The 21,869-nt window shown below is 45.7% G+C and overlaps 2 protein-coding genes across 2 annotated transcripts in view; both read right to left on the minus strand.

The window, feature by feature from the left end:
* Positions 1-138: 138 nt before the first annotated feature.
* LOC101746190 (ribosomal RNA processing protein 1 homolog) lies at positions 139-8,082 on the minus strand. The gene is made up of 11 exons (XM_004925950.5): positions 6,274-8,082; positions 6,047-6,126; positions 5,209-5,358; positions 4,515-4,617; positions 4,104-4,195; positions 3,659-3,838; positions 3,223-3,317; positions 2,611-2,757; positions 1,938-2,098; positions 1,489-1,598; positions 139-1,202 (listed from the first exon to the last, which is right to left on the minus strand). The coding sequence occupies exons 1-11, from the start codon at positions 6,470-6,472 to the stop codon at positions 540-542; spliced, it is 1,980 nt and encodes a 659-aa protein (XP_004926007.1). The 5' UTR covers positions 6,473-8,082; the 3' UTR covers positions 139-539.
* A 315-nt stretch (positions 8,083-8,397) lies between these two features.
* LOC101736570 (protein son of sevenless) overlaps positions 8,398-21,869 on the minus strand; it is a 35,930-nt gene continuing 22,458 nt past the window's right edge. Inside the window, exons 27-32 of the mRNA XM_038019470.2 lie at positions 21,378-21,450; positions 12,597-12,668; positions 12,198-12,268; positions 11,789-11,862; positions 11,526-11,638; positions 8,398-11,447 (exon numbers count right to left, since the gene is read on the minus strand). Of these exons, the coding sequence (XP_037875398.1) occupies positions 11,390-11,447; positions 11,526-11,638; positions 11,789-11,862; positions 12,198-12,268; positions 12,597-12,668; positions 21,378-21,450 (461 nt within the window). The 3' untranslated portion in view covers positions 8,398-11,389. The remainder of the gene's footprint in view (positions 11,448-11,525; positions 11,639-11,788; positions 11,863-12,197; positions 12,269-12,596; positions 12,669-21,377; positions 21,451-21,869) is intronic.

Genomic DNA, 21,869 nt, shown 5'->3' on the forward strand with positions numbered 1-21,869 from the left:
AAAAATCATTCAAATCAGTCCAGCCATTCAGTGACACACACGTACAGAAAAATTATATTTATCATTTCGTTGCTCATTTTCTCCTATAATATTGCATTTTAAAATAAACATACCAAAAACGAAATAATACAACTCGGATCTTTTATAGAACAATGTTTATTTCTGGCTAATCAACATTTCGTTACTCGACGAACTCTTCCACGGCACAATAATCTTACAAGAATATTTACTAGACAAATAGGCCCGGGACAACATTAGTTAGAATACAGTTTTGGGGTTCAACGGGTGCTTCCCGGTCAGAACTGAACTGTACAGCTAGTGGTGTCTGTGTCGCAAAGGAGCAGTGTTTGTATGCCTTGTATGACTATTCTCGTGCACAGAAACATTGGACTACTCATTTTAAATTGATTTGAATTATTTATGATTTTTTTAATACACTTTTAGAGTTAAATCCATAAAAGTGATGTCAACAATCCAAGAAGCACTTAAAAGAAAATAACAATTCATTTTTGTATCGTTGCTTAATCAGTCTGAAACTGTTATTTGAGTCTGAGTTTCTTCTTGAAGAATGGGTTGATGGGTGACGGTGTGGAAGGTTTGAGATTAGTCCTGGCCGGTGTCTTGGAGCTGTCGAACGGTATGCTGGGGCTCTGTCGGACACTCTTATAGTAGTCCACGGGCTTCTGCATACAATTATTTTTCAAAACGAACTTAACCTTCTTGGGGCTGTGAATCGAATCATTCGTTTTATTAAATTTCTTTACTTTATTCACTAGCACTGTGGGCTTCGCTTCTACATTGTGATTTTTGCTGACCGGGGTCTGTGTCTTGACAGTTTTATTGTCAACAGTCAATAATTGTTTTATTTTATTCTTATTATTGTTATTTTTAACCTTGTCGAGTTTAATGAGTTTAAGGGGCTTTTGTTTGTCCGTTTGTTTGTGTGGTGTCGCGTTTATATTGTTCTGAACTGAAGTCAATATTTTAGTTTTAGCTTTTTGTTTGAGTTTAAGTTTCTTTGTTTTCTCAATGTCATTATTTTGTTTTCTATCGGGGGGGGAGGGGCGGGAGGGCGCGGCCGCCTCCCCTCCGCCGCGCTCGGCTGCCCGCTGCTCGTCGCTCGGGCTCGGTCCGGGTTTGGTTGCGTTCAATTTCATCTTTTTGGCAGCTTTTTGTGTTGAATCTGCTTTCCTCTTTTTATTCTGGAAATTATTTATTTATTAACTGTAAAGCATCTGTGATCAAAGTCATTTAGTGGAACAACATCTGAACTTAATGTTGTTATCTAAAACCTATGTCTCCTTTTAGTATCGACAGTATCGACGAGCTCGCAGCCCACCTGATGATGTGAGCACGGTTCTTCGACGTGCATCCCGTGTCTCAAGGCAGACGGTACCGGACGGTAGCTGGTCCCCAGCGGACCCTGCGCGAGGAGGACTGTGAGCTCATTTCACAAAACTTAAAAATCGACATGTTTTAAAAACTCACATTGTGTTTGTCAGTGTTATTGTCTCCTTTGAGGTTCTGCACGTCGTCTACGATACTAATGCCGGCGCGCGACTTCGCCAGGAGACGTTTCCGATGTTTACGACTCAAACCTGAATAAATAAACAAATATGTATATGTGAATATAAATAATTTTTTGTCGTAAACTGTTGATCTGGTGGTAAGACCTCTTGTGAATCTGCGCGGGTGGGTACCACCATCCTGCTTATTTCTGCCGTGAAGCAGTAATGGGTTTCGGTTTGAAGGGTGGGGCAGCCGTTATACTGTTAAAAGTGAAACCTTACAACTCACGTCTCAAGATGGGTGGTGGCATTTACGTTGTAGATGTCTATGAGCTCCGGTAAACACTTAACAATAGGTGGGCCGTGAGCAAGTTCACCCATCTAAGCAATAAAAAAAATCTGGTGTGTAGGGCTCCTCGGGGAGGGTACCTCGGAGGGCCAGATCATCGGAGGCCGCGACGCTCATCCTCTCGACCTTCTGCAGCTTGGCGACGGCGCGCGCGGTGGGGAGGCGCGGAGACAGCTTGGGGACGTCCGTGTCGCGGGCGGACATCTTAAGCGGGTACTGGCCCCGCGCGTACTTTTCAAACCTTTATTTTAATTCATAACAGTTACAGATACTTAACGTTATTTTTTTTGTTTAAGAGATTTTATGACCTGGTAACTAAGACTTTTAAGTCATGTCTTATTTTAATTTATATTCTTATTTTTATGAAAAATTATATTATGGAGTGAAATGAAATGAAGATGATTAATTTGAGACATTAATCAACTAGGATGAAATTTAATGAGATAAGATGAGATGATATGGGATGAAATATAATCTCAGTAAAATGGTGGTCTGTTATTGAGATTTTTTTAGTGGACTTTTTGGAGGGTTCCCAGAAGTTACGTCCGGCGGCTTTGTTTCATTTTCTCACATTTGTGCACTTTCACAGATATTCAACAGTTAATAAACCACCCTTATTACACATTTAAACCTGAAGAAACACCAAATAGAATAAATAAAACAAATCACACAACTGCACTCTCCGCGTTCCCGCCAAAAAGTCGAACGTTTTTAATTGTCGTATGTGCGGTGAGGTATAGAGGGGTCGTGTACTTGCGCATGCACACGCGCACGCGGCCCTGCGCCGCCACGCGCGTGCGGGCCAGCAGCGCGCGCAGCAGCCCCGCCAGCGCCGCGCCCGGCACCGCCAGCGTGCGCAGCCACACCGACACGCCGCCCGCGCGCGGGTCCAGCGCGCCCCTGCAACACCCCTGCACTGTACACACATGCTGCACCGGTGTTCGAGTCCCGCAGCCGGGTACCACCAATTTTTCTAATTAAATACGTACTCCACAAATGTTCATGATTGACTTCCACGGTGAAGGAATAACATCGTGTAATAAAAATCAAACCCGCGAAATTATAATTTGCGTAATTACTGGTGGTAGGTCCTCTTGTGAGTCCGCACGGATAGGTACCACCGCCCCTGCCTATTTCTGCCGTGAAGCAGTAATGCGTTTCGGTCTGAAGGGTAGGGCAGCCATTGTAACTGTACCGATAGAAGACCTTAGAACTTATGTTTCAAGGTGGGAGGCGCATTTACGTTGTAAATGTCTATGGGCTCCAGTAACCACTTAACACCAGGTGGGCTGTGAGCTCGTCCATCCATCTAAGTAATAAAAAAAAGAAAAAAGTCCATTTATTTATTGGAAAAGTGTGACTCACGTATCTTCATCTTCATCATCGCTGTCTTCATTGTTCATAGACTCATCTTCAACCACCAATTCCAAGGCGTCAGGACCTCCTTTAGGGCAACCCATCTATAGAGCAATTATCATTATCAGAAAATTTGTCCGAAGTTATTCATAACAAACTTCATATTAATTTGATGGAATATTCAACAAAATTATAAAAGCTTACTAGTATAATTTTAAAGTGCAAGGCAGATGCTATACGGCGCAATTAAGAGTTCGTCTCAAGTGTGACTTATGTCTCGAGGCTTGTTTAACATTTTGTTGATACGTTTGAGTAACTTCTCATAAGTAAAGTACTTTATAAAATTAAAATGAATTAACATAAGTACTTTGTAAAATTAAAATGAATTAAATAAATGTGTATTGTAGATATAAGATTTTGCTAAATTCTCAAATGAGCAGTATACCTGTTTCCATGCTCTAGTTGCTTCAGCGTACATGATGCCTTCCTTGCTCTGCCGCAGCAGCGCCATCAGGAGTCTCTGAGAAGCCTCGGTCAGCGCGGGGACTTCACCTTGCGCCGTGTACTCACAGAACGGACGAAGCAGTTCCACCATACTGTCTTCTGGTACCTTCCCTTTCGATACCTGAAACGGACATTTCTCAACTAATCATTTACAACTAGGTAGACACAAAACCTCCATATAATTTGATAAAACCAATCACCTGTGAACTATATTTATGCATAAATAGATAAACAAGCCACACACTGTCTATAGAGAACACAAAGTGTAGACACATATACTAGATACTGTTTCATTTGATGGTCACCATTGGGAAACAAACTAGCTACACTGTCTCAATAAAGTAGTTGTTCTGTTTCAAAATATGCTTGGATGATACTCAGCTTACCTTGGCCAATTCTTCTAGGAAACAATCAATGAAATGTAATATCAAAGAAATCGCATTCCTGGCATAATGCGGAGTCTTCATTGACAACAAACCTGAAATAAATAAACAGTTCACAGACTTAAATGAGTATCTAAACTCTTTGTAGCAACTATTTCCATACCATCCTTATAACTATCTCGGCTCACTACCTGTTCATTCTTTAATATTTTTAATAGTTTTTTAGCTCAGTAGAGACTGGCTACCTATTGAAAACCTTAAAATATTGAAAATTGTACCGCTGAATTAACGAGAACCATTATAACCAATGCCAAAACTAATAATGCTTCAAAACATATTGCCATATTTGGCAGAAATAGATTAAGAGTCAGGACACAATCTTACTGTTTATAATATTTATGTCTGCATGCTTACCGTCAGCATCAGTAAGCATCTCAGCATACTTCTTACAGCTGTCCACACTCCACTCACAACGTTGCAGACACCGGATACTCCCACGTAAATATCTACGGGCAAGCTGTGTAAAAAAATGTGTATAAAGACAACATAATAATATGTATATATGGACAACAATTGCCATGATGGTGCCTTCCTTGAGAATGGTGCGTTTGACGGTTGTGTGTGTGTGTGAAGATATGTTACCATAGAAATTTGTTTTCACCGAATGCTCATGTTAAAATTTTCAAAGAGCATTACCAGGTTTCCCTAATTATTAAAAAACATTTTTATCATTGGGATTGGATTAGCTCCTGAAGGCTGCATTACACAAACAGTTATCTTGACCAGCACAACCCTGCAACTTTGTGGTACAACAAGTAATTTCTAATTTTATGCTTTTCTCCTTTATTATCTCATCATGGCTTTGTTTCGACATGAAAAAGAAAGTCACATTTTTTAATCTAAAGATAATGAAACACGGTATCCTGTGGAAATGAGATTTAGTTTTTCAGGTTTAAAGGTAGCCTATGTCATTCTCCTCTCCTCTCCAAACAAAATATCATTCAGTAATTGGTATGTTAGTACACAAATAGGAACAAAATACACTAAATTTCTCTTGCTTCCCCTATTTTTTAAAACTCTCTAGTAACTCTGCCCTTTATGCCCATACCATAAGAAATTTATCAATTCTATGTTGATCGATTCCAAACCACTCCGTGGCCAACACCTTGAAGCCAGCCTTTGTCATAAGCATTGCATGATGAAGATGTTCTGGTGGAAAATGATCCAGGATGCCTGCTATATTCTCCGCTAGGTCTTCCTGAAATATAAACAGCATATAGTATTTACAGTTGCAGTATTTGGAATTAACCAGGAAACACACTTCAAAATAATATTCCTATTTTTTATGAGATATTATTAGTGGCTCTAAGGCCTTTCCAGTTTCAACAGGATATGTAGGCAAGGGCACTTGCTTAGCCAGGAGGAGTGGGATTTGCTAACAGCTGCTCAAGCACCTCCCAAAGCTGATAAGCGTAGTTGCTCTGAAAATTCATCTAGTACCAGACCAGAATGGCGACCTGCTGAGAAAATCAGGCAAGAAACTCAGCAAGTTGATGTATGGTTTATGTTTTGGTTTATGGTTATCAGGTTTCCTATGCATGTTGCTAATGTTAGAGGTGCAGGCATCATGGATTACAAGCTCTAGGGGTCAGAGACATGATAACCAATCATCACCATTATTTCATAATTCCCTTTTTACCTTTTTTTTGCACTTGTTTTTACTTTGTCTTTCAGTTTTTAGTCATCAAAACCAAAAAGAAACTAGCAAAACAGGGAAAGCATTTGGATAGATTTTGGATGACTAGTAAAGTTCGTGCCATTCTCCTGCCATCTTTGGATACCTTGGTTCTTTGCAAACAGATTGGAGTAGGCACCTAAACCATGACTCCGTGTAATGATGAAGATTCTCGATAAAAATATTTTGTATAGATAGGTACGGTACTTACTTGTACAAGTGGCTTATCCGACATCCACATCGCGTAAAATATACCCTTCCACACTCTCGTGAAATCATCTTCTTTGAATTCTGCCGAAATTAATGAATTTTATGAAAACTTGCCACCAAAACTAACCAATCAATTATATTGAGGTTATGTTTTTAATTTATAAACGCATTTTTTGAACAAGAATATTAATTTAAGTTGTAGAATGAGGTTAATTTCAGAAATCTAACCGTATCCCCTGTGAAAACAATTCTGGAGCCACTTTTTCAGTGTTTTAATCACACGTTCGCGTACTTTGTTTTCGTTTCCGGATAACAAACGCGCGAACTTTATCTCCTGGGCAACGACCGCAACTTGTTCCTTTTTAGTTTTAACTATTTTATCTTTGAGTTTTTGTTTTCTTTTTTTGTCTTTCTCGTTTAATTTCATTTTGATTTATTTTCAACAAAAATACATCCCACCATGTGTACGTTTTGATAGTAGTAGTTCTATTTTTCCAATTGGAAAGGCAATGGTATCACACCACACAGCCTATTTTTTTTAATTTGAAAAATTTAGAAGTGAAATAAAATGAAGTTGATTAATATATAACATGGCATGAAATGAAATGAGATGAGATGACATGGGATGAACTATATTCTCAGTAAAATGGTGGTCATTTACTGAGACTTTTTGGAGAATCTCGAGATGCGAGCGGACTTCCAGCGGATTTATTTCATTTTCCCAGATTTGTGGACTTTCACAGATACAAAACAGTTTATGTTCCACCTTCCCGACAAAATGTCCGAGTAATGCACACATTTTTCATAATTCTCTTGACATTCTACTGGTGGTAGGACCCCTTGTGAGTTCGCGCGGGTAGGTACCACCGCCCCTGCCTATTTCTGCCGTGAAGCAGTAATGCGTTTCGGTTTGAAGGGTGGGGCAGCCGTTGTAACTATACTTGAGACCTTAGAACTTATATCTCAAGGTGGGTGGCGCATTTACGTTGTGGATGTCTATGGGCTCCAGTAACCACTTAACACCAGGTGGGCTGTGAGCTCGTCCACCCATCAAAGCAATAAAAAAAATCTTTATAAAGTTTCTACGTCAAATCTTATGCTAATTCAAATCGTTCTAAAATAGATACCTCAACCTCTACGAACCAGGTCCAGGATCCCGCAGTAGGCCCAAGAAACGCTGGTTAGATGTGGTAAAGGTGGATAAGAAGGAGAATAAAGAATAACCTCACCCAGAAGGATGCCGAAGACCGGGCAAAGTGAAAGAGCTTAAGTAGGAAAGCGCATCCTGGCACTAGACCAGGAAAACACTAGGAAGAAGACTATACCCAGCAGTTTGCGTTTTATACCACATTGTTATCTTTTCTGAAAAAAAAATATCAGTTTGGCTCATTTAGTACTTACAACTAATTTGTAGTTAAAGTAAATTACCAACGCTACTTCAAGACAGCTACGTGACACAATAACCCCGTTCGCCTGATCCGGCCACGCAGTAGTCAGTTGCTGTCTCCGCCATTCTGTGTCATTGGCAGCTGCTCACTTCGATAAAGCGGCACGACACGAGAACCCTCTCATCGTGGCCGCCGGTAACTACATTCCCGATCCTGCGGACAGAATGGAAAGCAGTCGACGTCGCCCAAAACACGTCATCTCGGATCCTCCCGATCCACTAACGGTGCTTTTAGGTACTTCAAGCACCGGTCACCGTTCTCGTCGAACCCGTCGCTTGCGACGAAGGGCTCGACGAGTAAATTAACTCTCAGACACAGCCCACTGAGTTTCTCGCCGGATCTTCTCAGTGGGTCGCGTTTCCGATCCGGTGGTAGATTCTGCGAAGCACGACTCTTGCTAGGGTTCGTGTTAGCAACATCGTCAGGTTTGGGCCCCGTGAGCTCACCTACTAAAGTTAGGGTTACGCTGAAATAGCCGCTAGGGCTATCAGCTTACGTAGAAAAAAAAAAAAAAAAAAAAAAGGCAGCTGCTCTAACACAAACAGCAACCATGACACTGGTCTCTGTACTCGTCAGAGGTTAGTGACATGGCCCGTTGCACCAGCCTGTAGTTTCTCGCCGTATCTTACTCAGCGGGTCACGATTCTGAAGTAGCCTCCTAGGCTGCTAGCGACCACGCTTCGAGCATTCCGTCAGTACCGGCGCCGCTCCAACGCACACCCAGGTGCGTTTCAATTTGAAAGGTGGGGCAGCCATTGTACTGTAAAGCTGAGATTAGAACTCTTGCTTCAAGTGGGTGGGGACATTTACGTTGTTGATGTCTGTGGGCTCCGGGAACTAACGAATACCAAGTGGGCCGTGAACTCGTCCACGCAGCTAAATGCAACAATAAGAAATAAAACTCTTTTATATAACAGTATTTATTGATTGTGTTCGCATCCCGAACAATATTATCTCTCGACTCGTTTGTATTACAACAATTATATGAAAATATGCGACTTCATTTCATCACAAGTCTTCATATTATTTTAAAATGTGTACGATTACGTTCAAACCAGCTGTGCAATCAAATTATTATGAAGGCTTCGTCGACCTTCGACTTTGAAAGGTTTTTCAATTATATCCATGACATTACGCATATATAAAATTTTATGCAAATATTACTTTCGAAAGAAATCTTTGACGGCCTACGGATCATTCGAAAGCCTTGCCCGTAATTTGATCGCATTAGGTGTTGGCGCTCGATGCCACAACATTGCGGGTCTTGAATTTCTGATCTGCCGCGTATATAAGTTACAACGAAGTTCCCGCGCAGAAGTAGCCTTTGATAAAAGCGCGAAAAATTTTTTAGCCAATCGTGACGCCCCGTGTGAGCGAGCGGCTCGCTACCATTTGCTATTGGTAGATTCGTGCGCGCCATGTCTGGCACCCGCAACAGCTGAGCTAGACATCAATATCTGTTTTTGTTGACATTCAAATCATAATGTAACGAAATTATGTTTATGTAGCGACTATATTAGGGCGTTAATCTTAAATCAGTTTTTACTTGTCCACTTGTGTGTCGATGCTACTTTAAAAATGTGGAAGACCTGTGCGCCAGTTGCTCGCCTACAGTCGTATCGAGCCGAAACATTATAGTTGATAATACAGTAGAAATGCAACAGGTAACCCTCTTAAACAAGAGCGTGCCCACGGTAATTTCAAACGAGAAAGATGCCGGTATTTTTATTTACTAAATCCTACTGTTGGTATTCTTCTCAAATTCGTTCGCCTGTAATTTTTAGACCTAGTATTCATGCTATTTGATGAATAGACAATTTAAATTCAACTACCAGTTCACATGGCCTGCTCTTAGTGCATCGAAGATACGCATATCAATATAAGTATTTCCAAAATTGTAGAGATCGCGTTTATTTCAATAACATTTAATTTAAGCTCAATGTCCTAGCGCTGAGCTGCACAAACGATGAATGTTAGTAGGGTAAGTCAAACGACCCCACATCCATCTCGACCGTCTGATGACGACTGGCCAAAGCATCCTACGACCGGACAGTAAGAATGATCACAAAAATAGATTCGAAATGTCCGAAATTGTAAACTAATAAAACAAATGTGATCAATGTCTACGGGAAAGAATATCACCTGGGCACGCCCCTGTCGCCTGACCTACGGAGGAGACAATGAATCTATTTGTCTAGCATAGTTCTAAATCAACGACTGACATGTCAGTGAAGCGTGACAACTACAATAGCACGGGTACATTATGGTTAGAGATAGAAAGGGAATTCATTTTTAACTTTTATTTGTACATAATTCATCTCCCGCCAAAAATGTATGCCATTTTTTTTTTTTAAATCACTAAAGCAACAGTTGCCTGCATGAAACAGCCTGTTAAGATTTATGACCATGACATAGCTTCTTTCTTTTCTATTTGTTTTTTATTTTTAATAACAAACTTATTCTGATTTATGATGTTTATCATTGCTCACTTTAATAACAAAATAAGGAACAACATTCAGCGGATGAATATTATTTTAACATTATTATTATTAGTCATTTAATTCCAGTTTTGTACCCAGCTCCGAGATCATGTTTGCTCTCGCTCTAAAGACAGATGATGCGTGTAGAAGAGAGACGGCGACATCTTAATGATGAATGCGAGACAAGGACGCGAATCGAACGTAATTTAGCAGAACGGACTAATTCGTAACATTTATTTAATACAAATTTTCATAACATTTAACAACAAATCTCAAAATTTTAATTCTTCTCATACAGTTAGTGCCATACGTTGGTATGCTCATTCAACTTCAGGTTGGTATCAGACGAAAGGCTCACCCCGTCCAGGCGCCGGAAGTCAGTTCTGCTAAACTATTGTATCCGCGTGTGTCCGGCGCGTCGCTCCGACCAAGCGCCTTTTTGAAACACTTACATAAGTATCTATTTTTGTACAAACGACTACTTTTTTAAAATATATATATATACCTGTGGAATGTTTACACATTATCGTTTTGTTCACATTCCCTTCTGACGGTAAGCGAATCTCGAACTAATTGCTTAAGAATACTCGAAGTGATGCTATTTGATTATAAGCGTTCGTGTATATAATATACAATTATCGTATGAATACAATGTGCTTCACGAGATTGTCTGGTAGAGATCGCTTTAAGCGATAAGGCCGCTTTTTTATTTCTATACAAAACTTAAAATATTCATTTTAAATAATTTCATTTTTCTCTCTTTAATAAACAAACAGTCAACAACTTTATTAACATTATGACGTCACAATGCTGTAAACAAAACTTTCACATTCAGAGTCATTTACAAACTACAAGCATATTGTTCACAAGTTCCGTCGACGAGCGCCGCGCAGACCCACGAACAACATCTCCCTTACACATTTATTTATTTATATATATATACATTTAGCACCTTTTCATGTACAATGCACTAGCGACATGTCGCCACACGGCGGCGTGCTGCGTGTGCGCGGGCCGGGGTCCGGCTCTGGTCCCGTCCCCGGGGTCACACGCGTGAGCCAGGCGTGCGACCCTCGCCCTGACCACCCGGGGGACCGGGGTGAGAGGCGACACGGACAGAGAGCGCGGCATTCCCTAAGCAATACGTTTCGACATCTCACCCCGGCGCTTGGCTGCCCGGGGCGCGCCGCCGGGGGCCGGGGGCCGGGGGCAGGGGGGACCGAGACGGAATGTGGTCTGTACAAATGTCGTTCGGATGTCCTCTACTCAATATAATCAATTTATTCCATATAATATTATATGTATATATATTTACATTAATTAATACATCGTATTGTACTATGTTTCATTATTTATGTAATTTGTTTATCACGTTTTATTGCCGAGGGCGGCAGACGGTGGCGGGGGCCGCGGGGGTTAGGTGCGGGACAGCGCCGCCGGGGGGGGCTTGGGTGGCAGGCGGGGGGCCAGCGCTCTGCAAGCAAACACGATAGTCCGTCAGTCATTGATGGAGTTTATTGTCGAGCGGTGGAAGTGTGCCGCGTGTACGCACGTGTTGTTGTGTCTCCGCTGCAGGATGGTGGACAGCGCGGGGCGCAGCAGGGCGGGCGCGGGGCAGGGGGCCGGGCGCGGGGGCAGGGGGGGCGGCTCCGTGCTGCTCCACGTCTGTGCACACGAACACGTCACTCTTACGGTCGGACAATACTGCAGGTTGTGGAGTCACCGCGAAACCACTCGGGGATATTTTTTTAGTTTTCTTTTGGGACCTCCACGTCTCTAGTATAAGTTGATTGAATTCTGTATAGAGGTACTCACGTGCGGCAGCGGCGTGTGCGGCGCGGTGGAGTCGCGGCGGCGGCGCGGGGGCAGGGGGGGCGGCGTCACGGCCGCTGCGAACACGACTCCGCATCAGTACACACGGACCTACCTAGCACGTGTCCATGGACAGCTCCCGTACAAATTCGTTTGATCAATAATTACTTCCAGACCGAGGCTCTAGAACGTTCTGTGCCAGTATACCATATTTCGAATAATGGTTATCGGTACCCGGTCGTTATTAATGGGCTTTATACGCATGTGTGTGTGTGTGTTGACTGGTTGGCAGGTCACACACGCGTGTACCGTCGCGGCGCCGGTTGGGGGATCACCACCGAATCTCATTGCGGGACGCTATCCACAGACCACTCTGACAGTTGTCAACGATAGTAACGTAGCTGATACTCACCGGGGTGCGGGGTGAGTGGGGGCGCGGGGGGCGACGGGGTGGGGGGTCCGCAGGGGAAGCTGAACACGCCCCTGCAACACACAACGGTCAGCTGCAGTCACACTATATATACGGTTTAGTTGGTGTTGCGTCCGTTCTGTTCGGTACAGACGGCAGTTAGCACAATGTTCAAGTGTCGAAGCAAAACACCCGACCAGGGGCCTGGAATGTGCTCAGACGCCGGTAGTACTGTAATGACAAACACGCGAAATTAAGCCGTAAAAGTAATTCCAATTCCTGTAAAGTTGGTACAAAGATATTTCCACGGACCGTCCCCCACACACGGGCGACACGGGGGTTCGACTGCCGTACGTGCCCCCACAAGTCGCGTGAAGTAGAGGTGTTCAGGGTGGTGGTTACCTGTCGGGCGGCGCGGGCGGGCTCATCGGCGGCTGCGGCGCTGGAGATCTCTTCGGCGACAAGGCTGGCATTCTGCATTTCAACATTTGTATAATAACTAGCTGATCTGGCAAACATTGTTTTGCCACATATTAGATTTTTAGAGAATTTCTAGTGTAAAAAAAAAGGTAACTTATTGTAAATGTGTAAGGATGTGGTAAATGAGTGAAAGAGGCATGTAGCGCTGTGAACGATGAGGGAATATAAAAATATCAAAACCTCATTGAACCACATAATGCCTCGTTATAACAAAAAAATATATACATATATCCAAGAAATAAAAAAATAATGTTAGGGGTGGACAACCCTTATCACTTAAGTGTATGAAAAATAAATAGTAGCCAATTCTCAGACCATGCATATAAAATTTCATAAAAATCGGTCAAACCGTTTCAGAGGAGTATGGTAACTAACATTGTGACACGAGAATTTTATAAATAAGATATACATATTAACATACTAAACTCCTCGCTACATTAATTATATTCCGTGGCATGTCTAGTCGTGGGTAGATCTATGGTTCAACGTTTGTTCACCGAACTGTGACGTCATGGACCGAGCCACAAAGCCAGCTGGTGGCGCGTGAATAGATTTAACACAAGCACATATTTCGAAGCGAGACCGGGGGCTTCTCCAGCTTTGTACATGACACGGAGCTTTCGGAAGTTTATCTCTGAGACACTAGATTGATTATTTGCATTACACAAAACCAGCATAATTAAATCATATCGGTTACATAGACGACGTAAGGAATTGTGTGGCATTTACATCAATGAAATAAATACAATCTGACACAAACATGGCTCTACTGATTCGGGTGAAGTTTCGGACAAATACAGCTTACAGTTAAACCGCGACACGGTCCGGGCAACGCCGGGTATATACGGGTATAGGCAATTTCTCGTACAAACGTGAACAAATCAACTGGTCGTTTCATTCCGATAGAGGCACCCGTCACGCGCGGACGTGCTCATCGACCACTCGATCGCCCGGCCTTTGTTCGCCCGGCTTTTGTTAGCCCGGCCATTGTTCGCGCGGCCTGTGTTCGTGGTACATCTGCCGACTAAGTGCTCTTCCTGGAAGTTTTTATTTGTTTTGTTTCCTTTTGTTATTTCTGTGTTCGTGGTACATCTGCCGACAAACTGTCTTCCTGGAAGTGTTTAATTGTTTTGTTTCTTTTTGTTATTTCCGTTTTGTTGTGATTTTTCTTTGTCCTGCAGTAATCGTGCCGCATCGCCACCTGTGTTCAATAGAACCGCTCAGGTCCGAGAAGTTGGGGCCTCGCCGCAAGGCGAGTGTTTTCTAAGACCCAGGGTAGCCCCACCTGGGCACGTAGACATCATGGACGCTGTATTTGCGGAATTTCTCCGGCTTCGCTACCCAAAGCTCACTTCCGAGTTTCAGGCCTTCAAGGCCGATCACACTGCGAGCCCTCTCGTGAACTCCACCGAGCTCACTGCTCCTGCGTCGCCTGTACCTGCGTGCAAAGCTTCTGCATCGAGCACCGCAGCCTCCGTCGTGCCTGCCGTTCCCGCGTCGCCTATACTGGCGAGTAAAACTGCTGCGTCGTCCGCCGTGGTCACCGTTCCAGCAGCGCGATCATCCGCGGCCTCCGTCGCGCCGTCCAAAACACCTACTCGTAGGTCACCTGCGCCCGCCTCCTCGTCCTCCGACTCTGACTCGGAGATGGAGGTCGACCTCGCTCCCGCCTCATCGACGGATGGATTCACCCTGGTGCAAAAGGGTAAGAAGCGTGCCGCGGAGTCTCGAGCTCCCGCGGCCGCTAAAATTAGCAAAGCCGCGAACGCGTCGCGCCCCCGCCCTCAGACTCCCGTTGCGCCTCCAGCCCGTGCCACTCCGTCGCCGCGTCCGGTGGCACAAAATAAAGCCCAGACCCCTCCCCCGGTAATCCTTCAAGAGAAGGCAGCTTGGGAACGAGTTTCCCTGGCCCTTAAGGCCAAAAATATCAATTTTACGAATGCCCGTAACCTCGCGAACGGCATTCAAATTAAGGTTCGAACATCCGACGACCATAGGGCCCTCTCTTCTTACCTCCGTAAGGAGCGTATAAGTTTCCACACATATACGCTCCAGGAGGAGCGCGAACTCCGTGCCGTTATACGTGGCATCCCTAAAGAGTTGGATGCCGAGCTCGTCAAGGCCGACCTTCTCGAACAAGGCCTACCGGTTAACTCCGTACACCGCATGCACACAGGCCGCGGAAGGGAGCCATATAATATGGTTCTCGTCGCCCTCCAGCCTACCCCCGAGGGTAAGCAAATATTCAACATCCGAACGGTCTGTAGCCTTTCCGGAATCGCAGTCGAAACCCCACACAAGAAAGGCACACCTAGCCAGTGCCATAACTGCCAATTATACGGGCATTCTTCCCGTAACTGTCACGCGCGCCCCCGATGCGTCAAGTGCTTAGGCGATCACGCCACGGCCCTATGCACTCGCGATCAAAAAACCGCGACAGAACCGCCTAGCTGCGTCCTGTGTCGAACACAGGGTCACCCCGCAAATTACCGCGGATGCCCCCGAGCCCCGAAAATAAATCGCCGCGTCGCCCGCCAAAACCGCCTCCGAGCTTCCGGCCCAGACATCAAAGCCTCGGCACCCTCTGTGTCGCAGGCTAAGCCAGCGTTCGTTCCGGCGCCGGTGCCCAGTGTCTCGGCCTGGGCGAAACCGCTGCCGTACATGAACACGGCTACAACTCCCTCCTCCGCGATTCGTCCCGCCCCCGCGACTCGTCCCTCTCCCGCGACTTGCCCTCCGACCGCGTCCGACAATCTCGCTTTAGCGATCGACTTCTTTCAGTCGATCAACTTTGAGCGCGTTAACGCTTTGGGCGACGCCATTCGCTCTGCCTCCACTGCACAACACTTTATCGCCGTTGTGCAAGAATACGCCGACGTATACGCGTCATTAAATACGTACGTCCTCCCCTCACTCCGCCGGTAATCAATGGCGTATATTAGTAGAATAAAGCCCCTATCCGTAACGATAGGATTTTTTAACGCTTACGGTCTCGCAAATCAGCGTGATCAGGTTTCTGACTTTTTGCGTGACCATCAAATTGATATCTTTTTAGTGCAGGAGACCCTACTTAAGCCCGCGCGCCGTGACCCTAAAATCGCGAACTATAACATGGTCAGGAACGACAGGCTCTCTGCTCGTGGTGGTGGCACCGTCATTTACTATAGAAGAGCCCTGCATTGCGTCCCACTCGATCCTCCCGCGCTCGCTAATATCGAAGCATCAGTGTGCCGAATCTCACTGACGGGACACGCGCCGATCGTTATCGCGTCCGTTTATCTTCCACCGGATAAGATCGTTCTAAGCAGTGATATCGAGGCGCTGCTCGGCATGGGGAGCTCTGTCATTCTGGCGGGCGACCTAAATTGTAAACACATTAGGTGGAACTCACACACCACAACCCCGAATGGCAGGCGGCTTGACGCGTTAGTCGATAATCTCGCCTTCGATATCGTCGCTCCGCTAACCCCGACTCACTACCCGCTAAATATCGCGCATCGCCCGGATATACTCGACATAGCGTTATTAAAAAACGTAACTCTGCGCTTACACTCGATCGAAGTAGTTTCAGAGTTAGATTCAGACCACCGTCCCGTCGTTATGAAGCTCGGTCGCGCTTCCGATTCCGTTCCCGTCACGAGGACTGTGGTGGATTGGCACACGCTGGGCATCAGCCTGGCTGAATCTGATCCACCATCGCTACCGTTTAGCCCGGACTCTACCCCGTCTCCTCAGGATACCGCTGAAGCCATAGACATCTTAACGTCACACATCACCTCGACATTAGATAGGTCATCGAAACAAGTTGTAGCGGAGGACTTCCTTCACCGCTTCAAATTGTCCGACGATATTAGGGAACTCCTTAGAGCTAAGAACGCCTCGATACGCGCCTACGACAGGTATCCTACCGCGGAAAATCGTATTCGAATGCGTGCCCTACAACGCGACGTAAAGTCTCGCATCGCCGAAGTCCGAGATGCCAGATGGTCTGATTTCTTAGAAGGACTCGCGCCCTCCCAAAGGTCTTACTACCGCTTAGCTCGTACTCTCAAATCGGATACGGTACCAACTATGCCCCCCCTCGTAGGCCCCTCAGGCCGACTCACGGCGTTCGATGATGACGAAAAAGCAGAGCTGCTGGCCGATACATTGCAAACCCAGTGCACGCCCAGCACTCAATCCGTGAACCCTGTGCATGTAGAATTAGTAGACAGTGAGGTAGAACGCAGAGCCTCCTTGCCACCCTCTGATGTGTTACCACCCGTCACCCCGATGGAAGTTAAAGACTTGATCAAAGACCTACGTCCTCGCAAGGCTCCCGGTTCCGACGGTATATCCAACCGCGTTATTAAACTTCTACCCGTCCAACTCATCGTGATGTTGGCATCTATTTTCAATGCCGCTATGGCGAACTGTATCTTTCCCGCGGTGTGGAAAGAAGCGGACGTTATCGGCATACATAAACCCGGTAAACCAAAAAATCATCCGACGAGCTACCGCCCGATTAGCCTCCTCATGTCTCTAGGCAAACTGTATGAGCGTCTGCTCTACAAACGCCTCAGAGACTTCGTCTCATCCAAGGGCATTCTCATCGATGAACAATTCGGATTCCGTACAAATCACTCATGCGTTCAACAGGTGCACCGCCTCACGGAGCACATTCTTGTGGGGCTTAATCGACCAAAACCGTTATACACGGGAGCTCTCTTCTTCGACGTCGCAAAAGCGTTCGACAAAGTCTGGCACAACGGTTTGATTTTCAAACTATTCAACATGGGTGTGCCGGATAGTCTCGTGCTCATCATACGGGACTTCTTGTCGAACCGCTCTTTTCGATATCGAGTCGAGGGAACCCGCTCCTCCCCACGACCTCTCACAGCTGGAGTCCCGCAAGGCTCTGTCCTCTCACCCCTCCTATTTAGCTTATTCGTTAACGATATTCCCCGGTCGCCGCCGACCCATTTAGCTTTATTCGCCGACGACACGACTGTTTACTATTCCAGTAGAAACAAGTCCCTAATCGCGAAGAAGCTTCAGAGCGCAGCCCTAGCCCTAGGACAGTGGTTCCGAAAATGGCGCATAGACATCAACCCAGCGAAAAGTACTGCGGTGCTCTTTCAGAGGGGAAGCTCCGCACGGATTTCCTCCCGTATTAGGAGGAGGAATCTCACACCCCCGATTACTCTCTTTAGTCAATCCATACCCTGGGCCAGGAAGGTCAAGTACCTGGGCGTTACCCTGGATGCATCGATGACATTCCGCCCGCATATAAAATCAGTCCGTGACCGTGCCGCGTTTATTCTCGGTAGACTCTACCCCATGATTTGTAAGCGGAGTAAAATGTCCCTTCGGAACAAGGTGACACTTTACAAAACTTGCATAAGGCCCGTCATGACTTACGCGAGTGTGGTGTTCGCTCACGCGGCCCGCACGCACATAGACACCCTTCAATCTCTACAATCCCGCTTTTGCAGGTTAGCCGTCGGAGCTCCGTGGTTCGTGAGGAACGTTGACCTACACGACGACCTGGGCCTCGAATCTATACAGAAATACATGAAGTCAGCGTCGGAACGGTACTTCGATAAGGCTATGCGTCATGATAATCGCCTTATCGTAGCCGCCGCTGACTACTCCCCGAATCCTGATCATGCAGGAGCCAGTCACCGTCGACGCCCTAGACACGTCCTTACGGATCCATCAGATCCAATAACCTTCGCACTAGACGCCTTCAGCTCTAGGAGCAGGCTTAGGGACCTCGGTAACCGTACTCGTCGAACTCGACAAAGAGTTCGCCGTGCAACCTAACCCATGAATCAGCTCGCTGAGTTTCTCGCCGGATCTTCTCAGCGGGTCGCGATTCCGATCCGGTAGTAGATTCATTCGCGAAGCAGCTGCTCTTGAATTGTTAGGTCTCCTTCGGAGGCGCTCGGGTAGCTGTTAGCAAATCCCACCCCTCCTGGCTGAGCCTTTGCTCGCCCACCTGTCCTGGTGAAACTGGAAAGGCCTCCGGGCCACCAGTAATCCTTCAATCATAAAAAAAAAAAAAAAAAAAAAAACTGGTCGTTTATGGACGGGAGAGTGAGAAGCAACTCAATATACTATATATTACCCCAGAGAAAAGCAACAAGTTTCATTTTGAATTACAAATGAAGCGCGGGTGAAACCGTGAGACACATCTAGTCGTTTAATCGTTACGAGATCTTTGGTGCAAGAGTGAATGTGGTGAGAGATGGCGGCGAGTGCTGGAGCCACTGGTACACTCAACATCTTCGATGCAAATTAAGAACAATCATTGAAAATTAGAACATAATCGGTACTCTACACTGGTGGTGTGGTGCTGTGACCTCACTCGAGCAGATGCAACCGTCCTGCCTGTTTCCGTCGCCTACCTTCGACCTTACGTCTCAAGGTGCGGGCGGCGAACACGTAGTGATGTCTGTGGGCCGCAAGCTCCTTCCGTACCAACCAATCAGTAAAGCGTTCGCAATAAAATAATGAGTAGGCACGTTACCTCTCCGCGTCGCTGTGGGTCTGCGAAAGGTCGAGAGTAACTCTGCCGACACATCCCATTCGTTCGCAACTGTATTGTGTTACTTTGATAAAAACCTTATCGAATTGTATACTAATAAACGCACGCCGATTTGCTCGCTTATTATTTGGCGTGAACAATGCCCCGCCGCTAACACGAGGCTGCTTCACTGTGCAAATAGGCAGGACGGTTGTGCACATCCGCGTGGATTCAATACAACCTACCACCAGTAAACGGTGCAGGATCCTTGATACATATACACGGGGCACTTCAGTGAAGAGGCCTCGAGCACGTCACTAGGATATGACAATAATATGACAGAGGCTTTTTAAGGAATTCTCGCGGTAACTACATTTCGGGTAAATCATCTAGTCGCCTACGAAGGCCTATTGGAAGGAACTAGGTAAGTAATTGCTGACACGGTCACGATATCTCGTCAATCAGAGTCTGGTTTGTCATGCCATTATCGCTACTTATCGTGACAATTACGAAAATAGATTCGACGTTTTCACAGACCAGCCGAGTGTCGGGTTACGTTGTAACTGCGCCACGAGATTATCGGAGGGCTTTGAAAAGCCACCAGGCCTGGGAGAGCTCTGACGACGTTGAGAGCTGATACACGGGAGCGTGCCATGGTCGTGATGAACGAACACACGTCCACCATGTCATTTCAGATCATCCCGATCCACTAACGGTGCTCTTAAGTACCTCAAGGACTGATCATCTTTCTCGTCAAGCCCGTCGCTAGGGCTCGTAGGCTAAATCAGTGGGACACAGCCCACTGAGTTTCTCGCCGGATCTTCTTACCGGGTCGTGTTTCCGATCCGGTGGTAGATTCTGCGAAGCACTTGCTAGGGCCAGTTTTAGCAACGTCGTTAGATTTGAGGCCCGTGAGCTCACCTCAAGGCTACCAGCATAGGAAAAAATAAAATAAAAAAAACGCGTCCAGTTTGTCTTTTGGACTAGTTTGGTGAGGTCCATGGAGACGGTTAGTGAGGCTCGGATAGCTTAGCGCCACAGGCGGGGGTGTCAACTGAACCGGGCGGCTGCGGACACAGTGAGCCGAGGAATGAGTCTACGTTCAGCTGACGTCTCTACATGTATTTATTTTTGTTATTAGGCCTTTTTTTTCTCACAAATCTTATAAATTTATTCCCCTAAGGATAACAATATATGTATTCTACGAACCGACCTTTTTTTTTTATTGCTTAGATGGGTGACAATGTCGAAAGACTTCTCATCACCAGCAAAGTGGAAGGAAAGAGGCCTAGGGGGCGTAGTCCCATGCGCTGGTCCGATCAGATTAAGACGACTTTGGAATCCAACATCAATGTCGCTATCCACTGCGCGGAGGACAGAAGTGAATGGAGGAACATAGTCCTGTAGGGGAATGATACCCCGCCCCGCTTAGCTTACTATGCAGTTATTGTGCATATAGTAATGAGTAGCATACTTTAGTCAGTCAGTGGTTAACGTGCAGCGATCCACCGCGGTCGCTGACGCGAATAAACATACAATTATACTCAGTATTTTATTGATCACTCTGATGAGGTTTCCGGAGGAGAGCGCACAGTAAACCCTCAACATCACGAAACCTCACAGCCCTAACAAAAGTGCTCAGTAAAGGTCACGACCCTCAGAACTGAGGAATACGACGCACGGAGGGAGGAGATGGGTGGACGAGCTCACAGCCCACCTGGTTTTATGTGGTTACTGGAGCCCATTGACATCTACGACGTAAATGCGCCACCCACCTTGAGATATTCAAACCGAAACGCATTACTGCTTCACGGTAAAAATGGGCCGGCGGAGGTACCTACCCGCGCGGACTCACAACAGGTCCTACTACCAGTATGGACGCTGCATTGTCCTCGAGGCTAGATCGACTTAACGCAATAAGACCTGGTTTTATTGAAAAAGATGGTGGCTCATTAATCTAACGCTTGGGAACCACGTTTTCGTCTTTATTTAAGTATTGGCTTTCAACGCCATTGTTGCCAGTGTAGAGTTTATAAAAATCATTAACTATAAAATACATAAATGAGATGCAGTTCATTTATTGGAGTCTTTAATCGATTGGGATGAAATTGAGTGGAACGGGATGAGATGAAATGAAAACTCGCCCTTTGCCTCAAGTCGAACAGGGGTCCTGTGGAGGAGTCGCGCGCACTCACCTGAGGAGCTCGCAGTGCTGGGGGCTGGGCTGCGGCCGGTCCGGGGGCTCCGGCGGCTGCTCGCCCGGCGCCGCTGCACCGACAGTTGGGTTAGTGTCAACACGGGGGCGGGGGCGGGGGCGGGGGCGGGCATGGCTCATAATCAAATTGTATAATTAATAGCTCAGATTTTTCATATATATAAATTTTTAGAAGTTCGCTAATGACGTATATAGAGCGTTTCGAATAAGAATTTGCACGTCAGTGACCTTGATCTGTTGAAGTTCGATAAAAAAGTAAGGACAGCAAAAAAAAAAAAATCTATTTTTAGTGAATATTTTGTCTAATTATGAAAGCTATTAATATGTTTGTTTTAATGAAACATACACACCTCTATAATTTTCTTGATATCTTGAGTGCTGGTCGAGGTTAATTAAACATTAATTTAGATTATATAAAAAAAGGGTGCGTGTACTTATGTACGCGCGTAAGAAGTTATACTTTATTTTTATT

Source organism: Bombyx mori, chromosome 23 (assembly GCF_030269925.1).
Source record: "Bombyx mori chromosome 23, ASM3026992v2".
Taxonomy (NCBI): Eukaryota; Metazoa; Arthropoda; class Insecta; order Lepidoptera; family Bombycidae; genus Bombyx; species Bombyx mori.

What these genes read in the sequence shown, in the direction of transcription:
- LOC101746190 (XM_004925950.5), bottom strand. Translation starts at nt 6,472, where the DNA reads ATGAAATTAAACGAGAAAGACAAAAAAAGAAAACAAAAACTCAAAGAT. An exon ending in GATGATGAAGATGAAGATAC is followed by an intron (nt 2,758 to 3,222) that starts GTGAGTCACACT and finishes GGGGTGTTGCAG; the next exon opens with GGGCGCGCTGGACCCGCGCG. An exon ending in GTGCGCGTGTGCATGCGCAA is followed by an intron (nt 2,099 to 2,610) that starts GTACACGACCCC and finishes ATTAAAATAAAG; the next exon opens with GTTTGAAAAGTACGCGCGGG.